This window comes from Otolemur garnettii, unplaced genomic scaffold (assembly GCF_000181295.1).
Source record: "Otolemur garnettii isolate 467f Iridium unplaced genomic scaffold, OtoGar3 scaffold00294, whole genome shotgun sequence".
Lineage (NCBI taxonomy): Eukaryota > Metazoa > Chordata > Mammalia > Primates > Galagidae > Otolemur > Otolemur garnettii.
Genome location: NW_003852689.1, coordinates 561748 through 568643, shown reverse-complemented (window position 1 = coordinate 568643; position 6896 = coordinate 561748). Strand labels below are relative to the sequence as shown.

The window sequence follows — 6896 nt, the reverse complement described above, 5'->3', positions numbered from 1 at the left end:
GCGGGCCTAAGGTGTGGGAGATTGTAGGCGTGGCGCAACTGCAGACTGCCTTTGGTGGGTTTCGTGGGCGTCGGCAGGGAGACGAGGGCTCTGAGTTATAGTTTAGTTGGTCTGTCTGAGGAGAGGTAAGTGGTTATGAGATCTTCCAGCCTTGACTTTCCCAAGATTTTTCGTCCCCCAGAGCTTCCTCCATGGTTAAAATTTGCTGTAGCTTCTTCCTAGATGGGTGCTCCTTGGGCAGGTGATTTCACCTAAGTCACAATGTTCTGGTGTTTAGAGCTGCTTCAACAATTCTGTGAGATGGTGCACCAGGACCCAGCCTGCCCCTGCCATGCCCTGGCATTATTAATCATTGCTGCTACCATTATCATTGGGCCAGCTTCCAGGGGTGGGCACTATCCAAGCTGTTGCTTGGGAGAGGCAAATTCAGCCTCTCCACACCTGTGGCTGCATATGGGCGAGTCCCTAGCAGTTACTGTTTAAATAGGTGGTGGCAGTGGGGGGTTGGGAGGGACCAGGCTTAAGCACCTGGCATGGACAGGCACATGCCACAGGAGCCTCTGCATTAGCCACATGGAACCAGCTTACTCCTGTTCTCCTGGCCCCTCGCCATCACCTCTTTCTGCCAACTGAGAGGTAGCCTGGATTTGCCCTGCCTCTCTGGCCTGGTTGCTCATCCCCACTGTGAGGTGATGGGGCCACTTACCAGCTTCCGAAGGGCTCCCTCGTCTAGCCCAGCTAATGCCTCGTCTGCCATCTTGCTTGCCTCTAGCTCTGTCTGTCTCCAGTGCCCGTGGCACCTGTCACCAGCTCAGAAGATTCTGCAAGAGACAGATATGAGTCAGACCTATTGGGGCTTTTAGAAACCACAGGCATGTAGGCTCTGTGCCTTAGTTTCCCTCTCTAACACATGAGCGTCTCTTATTGTCCCATCCTTGCTATCCCATCCTGTAACGTGGCTCCTGGCTGTGAGTTGCTCTCTCCCCTAGGGTGGTTTGATGGAAAACTCACCAAACCAGAGTACCGGTCCCTGGTTCCAGCCTTGCCAGCTCGCTGCCAGTCTGCTGTGTGGCCTAGGCTGGGTAGTCATCCCGTCTAAACCTCAAACAGGGAAGCAGGGACCTGGATTGAGAAGCCAGGGCCCAGCAAGGCCCACCCAAGCTGTGCTTACCACCAGGGGGTGCAAGCCAGTCTCCACCATTTCCTGCCCCACCCACCCATCCCTAGGGCCTGACCAGCCCCCCCAACCACTCTGAAAGCTCAGCCTCTGGCTGTAGGCTGAGCCCATATCCAAGTCTTTGCTGCCATCACCACTCTTATTCCCCCAGGTATAGGAGGTACACTGCGTCTTCTGATCTTGGAGCCAGTCCTCTCATACACTCCTTTCCACTCCTCCCCTCCTTGCCTTCTCCCTTGCTAACTGACTTTATGAAGTGAAGCTCCCAGGCACCCAGAGCCTTCTGCCAATTCACACACTTAAAATTCAATTCCCCAGCTGGAAAGGTCTTCAGAAGCTGACCCACCCAACCTCTGGATTTCAGGCAAACTTAAAAGATCGGAGAGGGCCAGGGATTTGACACAGGGGAAAGTGGAACTCAAAGACTCAGGGGTCAGGAAGGGATTTATTTAAAACTTTGGTCATCTCTAGCTTTTGAAGTCCCCTTCCAAAGAGTCCTCACGGGCCCAGGGGGTGAGGACTGGTGCTCCTCTTGCTTGCCTGGTGTCCAAATGGTACCCCTAAATCCTGGCCCATCCTCCCAGTGCAGCTCTTTTTCTGAAATATGAGTGCCCATGGTCTGGCACACTGTAAGTACTTAGTTGATGTATGGTGATTAAAATGGCCTCAGGATCCCCCCCTCCTCCTGCACGTTGATTCATCCCTCAATCATATCCCTTCCCCCTTTTCAGAACAGTCACTTGGCAAGTCACCCTATCTGGTGGATGGGTCTGGGTGTGGGTGGGTACTAATCTACACAGTTAGGGTATGTGGGACTCTGCCTGTTCAAGCCACTGCTTGCTTCTCTCATCCTGGTAGGCTCAGATGGGTATCAAACTCCCAACCTCTGTTAGGGTCCTTTTCTCTTATCTATCTAATGTGGGGTGAACTCCCTCAAGACTGTAGCTCTGAAGGTCACCAGCCTTGGGATCTGTGGATACTCTGATTTCCCTACGTCTTTTCTTCTGAGGCTCAGAGGTCCCTAGTGCCTAATCTAGGATACCCAGGGGACTGTAAGTCTCTTAGGCCTCAAAGATTCCCAGCCACAACCCCTCTCCAGTCCCTTGACTCCCTGTTACACAGTCTGGGGTCGCTGGACATTTTGTAAGGGGCCTCAGGGGTCTGTGGGAGCTTCCCCAGGGTATCTGCCCGACAGAGTGGCGCCCCTGGGGGGCGTGGAGCCTCTTGGAGGAGGGAGTCCTCTCCCAAGGTCTCAGAACTTCATTCCACGGCTTAGAGCTCTCGTAGATAGGTCGAAACTCCCAGGTCTGAGAATTCCAGAACCCCTGTCCAGATATCCGGGTTCCACCGCCCCTGAACCCGTCTGGGCGGCACCAGGAGCGCTCCCCCCGCCCCCGAGATCGGCACACCCACCTCTCAGTCCAGCCCACCCGTCTGGCACGTGCTTGGGTTAGCTTATTCGGGACCCGGCAGATGAATTGGAGAGGGGCAGGCAAGAGGTGCCGCGACCCGGGGTCCCAGGCCTGCTCAGCAACGGTCCCCTAGACTGCTCTGGGGAAAGCCGCCTGTCCAGCTGCGCCAGCTGTCCTATTGGCCCCGCCCCACCCCCGCACCAGCCAATCCTTGGCTGGGTACCGCCCATCTTCGTACCCCATTGGACAAATTCAATTTGATAGCCACGCCCCCAAATAGGCCCCGCCCCACGCGGGCCTAAGGTGTGGGAGATTGTAGGCGTGGCGCAACTGCAGACTGCCTTTGGTGGGTTTCGTGGGCGTCGGCAGGGAGACGAGGGCTCTGAGCTAAAGTCTAGGAGGGCGGCCTGAGGAGAGGTAAGTGGCCTGGGATCTTACGAGTCCCAGAGCCTTCAAGACAGTTCCTCTCCGCCCTCCTCTTTGTTCGTGAGATCATATCCCCTCCCTCAGCTCCACCTTCTCCTCGCGTCACTGCTTAAACTCGGCCGCCCCTTCAGGCTGGTTTTGGGACACCTGGTCCTGGACGCCTTAGAGCAGGAAATGAGCAACTGGCAGCACCTTGACTTGTGCTGGAGAAACATTTCTGGTGTAGCAGGGTCGATCATACCGCACGCCTTACCAAGTCCACGCACCTTTGCCGAGACATTGCCTTCATCTGGCAAGCTTCTCCTTTTGGAGAGCTGGGAACATCATTCAACAAATGGGGGAAACTGAGGCCCAGAGAGAGGTGACATGTCCAAGATCAAACAAGGAATTAGCCAGGGAACCCAAAATCTCAGACCCACTGGGGAAAGCTACTCCATTTTCAGTGCTGGAGGCCCTGAAGCTGCCCACGGTCTCCACAGAGATCAAAGAGGGTAGGGGACTGAGGGAAGGGGTCTAGAGTCCTGTCTGTTGAATAAAAATAGTAACATAATAAAAATACCAACTCATTTATTTTGTATATGCCATGTACCAAGCATGTAATTCAAATAACAACAATAGGACCGGTTGTGGTGGTGGCTGTAATCCTAGCACTCTGGGGGGCAACAGTAGTGGCTTGCTTGAGCTCAGGAGTTTGAGGTTGCTGTGAATGATGATGCCATAGCACTCTACCCAGGGTGACCAAGTGAGACTCTGTCTCAAAAAAAAAAAAAAAAACAAGACCAGGATTATTGTCCCATTTTACAGATGAAGACAATAGTTTCTAGGTAGTTGGGATATAATGTATACCCACGTCCTTCTGAGTCCAGAATCTGTGCTTTAGACTACCATAGTGTGGGATTGAGGGGAAGTGCTTTCAGCCTGTTGTCCCAGAATAGCCCTGGTCCAGATCCTCTGAGACACCTCCAACCCTATCTAGGGAGAGGCCCAGTGTCCACTCTGAGACTCCTTTTCATGTGTCATATCATTTCATCCCCACAGCCCTGAGAGGTGGTCCCACTTTGCACATAGAAAAACCAAGGTCAACACAGGGAGAGGGGCAAACAGAGCCGAATTTGGAGGCTATAGTTTGAGATCCCAGGCCCTCTCTACCTGGCCTAGGTGTCAATTTAGTCTCTGGAAAGAGGGTCAGTACCCTACAAGGTCGACTCTGTCATACTTCAAATCCCACCACACCTTGGGACTGCCACTTAGGGCAGGGCACACCTAGGACCCCTCCCATTCTCAGGGCCTGCCCCAGTGGCAGCTGCAGCCTCCCATGAATCACCTGCTTTAACACCAGCTCTGCCTCATTCTGCACCCAGTCCCCTCCCCTGTAGGTTTGGAGGAATCACACAGGTGAGTTCATGTATGCCTGGACTTCCCGTCTCCCACAAGCACTCACTGGAGGCATGGAAGGGATGTATGAGTCTTGTCCTGCTCTCAAGCCCTTAGGGCCCATTTCTACCTGCAGGCCTACCTGCCTGCTTCTTTCTGTTTCTGTCTGCAAGAGGTAGTGGCAGTAGCCTGATGGTGATCTCAAGATCAAAGGGCAGCCCACTGAGGTGCTTGGGAAATTTATGACCACAGCCCAGAAAAGAGTAAATAGTGGTGAGGAGGGCCCTGGCACTTACTGAACACTTGTATGTCAGACATGGGGCTCCCACTATTTCAAGTTGATCATTGTGCAAGATAGGTATACTATGGTCTACAGAGGAGGAAGTTGAATCTTAGGGAGGAGAAGGCACCCTGCACTGGTAATAGCATGCAAACTTCAGTGGAATTCTGCTGAAGCCCCTTCTTTCTGTCACCCTGCTGCCTCTAGGATGGGGGAAGTCCTAGAAACCTTCCCAGTGGAGGTGGCATCTAAACTGGTCCTTGAAGATGAGTGCAAAGAAATTTACCCTGCAGAGAAGAGGAGGAAAGGCAGGGAAGGGCATTTGTAGCAAAAGCATAGAGTAAGCAAAGAGGCTTATGAATGGAGAAAGCAGGGAAATGGGCTATGGCTGAAGCAGGAAATGGGAGTGACTCCATCTGTGAAGGAGCCTAAGTGCTGGGTGAACAGGTTGACGGTGTCTTGTGGGCACCAGGGAGGCCTGGGCCTCATCTACTCATCTGTAAAATAAGTAGTTAGGCTGGCCTATTTCAGGCTTTTGAAGAACCTAGAGTCCAAATTCTTCCACGTCCAACCCTGGACTGGCAGAGTGGGGAGCAGCTGAAGTGGCTTAGGGGCCAAGGGTAATATTTTGCTCCCGAGTCCAAGTCTGAGACAATGAATATTTTACCAAGCTATTGGTGTTGGATCTCTTAGTCATTCTGGCTTCTCCTGCACCCGGTCAGGCTCCTACAGAGAAAGCCCAGGCTGGGGTGAGGCAGCAAGAAAGGTCTTAGCCCTGGCTCCACCCCAGGCAAGGCTTGGTCCCCCTGAAGCTCAGTTTCTTCATTTGCACAATGGAAAAATTGTACCTCGAGCTCCCTAAGCCTCCTCTCCCCAGCCTGAACAACATAAAATTCCAAGACTTTCAGGGAGACCCCCCCCCCATGTTAAGATGTGCCCACAAGTGGCTGAGGCCAGTTGAGGGCAGGACCTTGGGGGCTATAAAGGAATCCAGGGGGCTTCTGGGCAGTAGAGGGGATGAAAGAGTTAGAGATGAGTCAGAGTTGGGCCTGGATGGGAGTCTCAAAGCCCAGTGGTAGTAGGGAAGAGACAATGCTTGGATTGTAGACGTTTTAGAGGACGAAGCTCTCACTTGCTTTGATATGTGGACAGAATGGGGAAAGGCAGCCTGGAGAAGGGAATGGGATGAGCAAAGGAAGGGAGGACTGTGAGGGCCTTGTTGAGGAATAGTCAGACAGGGTGATGCCAGAGCATGACTTCCCTAAAGAGGTAGTTGTTCTTGCTGAGGTTGGCTGGATCCAAAGCTGTGACTCTCCTCCGCATGGGCAGAACTGGAGTCCTCCTAGGTCTTCAGCCTTAGGAGTGGATTGAGGACCTGCTTGGCAAACCAGTTTGACAAGGCCATCACATCCATGATGTCATGCAGCTGCTGTGTTCTCTGAGCCAGAGTGCTAGACAAACTTCTGGCCTTGAAGGGGGAGGAGAAGGGGGCTTGAGAGGTCCACTGGGGAGCAATGAACTCCAGAAGATTAGCTTCATAGACAAAAGAGAGGGTTCTGGATGGACCTCTTGTGACTTCTGTAGCGTTCTTGATACCTGGGGGAGGTGGGTCTAGGCTTATGACAAGGCCCTGTATAACTGCTATCCAGTAGATTGCATCTTGGCTCCCAATCAACCTTGTAATACATGTGTGGCAATTTTGTTATCATTATTACCCTCACCTTGAGTCCTAAAAGGTAGGAGCACCACCATTAGATATATCTCACACACAATTGGAACCCAGAACCTTTGTTCTTAATCACTGTACCCCACTATCCACCATTTGGGAGCTCTACACGGATGGAACCTTGTCAGAATTTTAGACTAACCCTTCTCTGTACTTGTAAATGCAGCAGGAGAATATTGGCATCACAGAGTCCTAGATGCCTGCCTTATGGTAACTAAGTGCCAGAATGGGCAGAGGACAGGCATCAGGTCACAGAGCAAGTCAGGGGTAGAGTCACTCTGTGCCTTAGGTCCCCAGCTTCCCAAACATTTGTTTCCTTTTCAGGGTTTGACACAATAATAACTGACATATATTAAGTACCCACTCTCTACCATTCATTGATTTAACTGTCACCACAGCCCTGTAATGTAAGCACTAAAACTATGCCCATTTTACAGATACAGAAACTGAGGTTCAGAGAGGGGAAGTCATTCATCCAAGTTGACACAGCATGTTGGCGGT

General features: G+C 52.2%; 1 protein-coding gene across 2 annotated transcripts in view; it reads right to left on the bottom strand.

Annotated features, from left to right (window-relative positions):
- Nucleotides 1–2754, bottom strand: part of SMTN (smoothelin) — a 24098-nt gene extending 21344 nt beyond the window's left edge. For both annotated transcript variants that reach the window (XM_023508941.1, XM_023508940.1), the window contains exons 1-2: nucleotides 2591–2754; nucleotides 707–821 (exon numbers count right to left, since the gene is read on the bottom strand). In XM_023508941.1, the coding sequence (XP_023364709.1) occupies nucleotides 707–757 (51 nt within the window). In that variant the 5' untranslated portion in view covers nucleotides 758–821; nucleotides 2591–2754. The remainder of the gene's footprint in view (nucleotides 1–706; nucleotides 822–2590) is intronic.
- Nucleotides 2755–6896: the final 4142 nt, after the last annotated feature.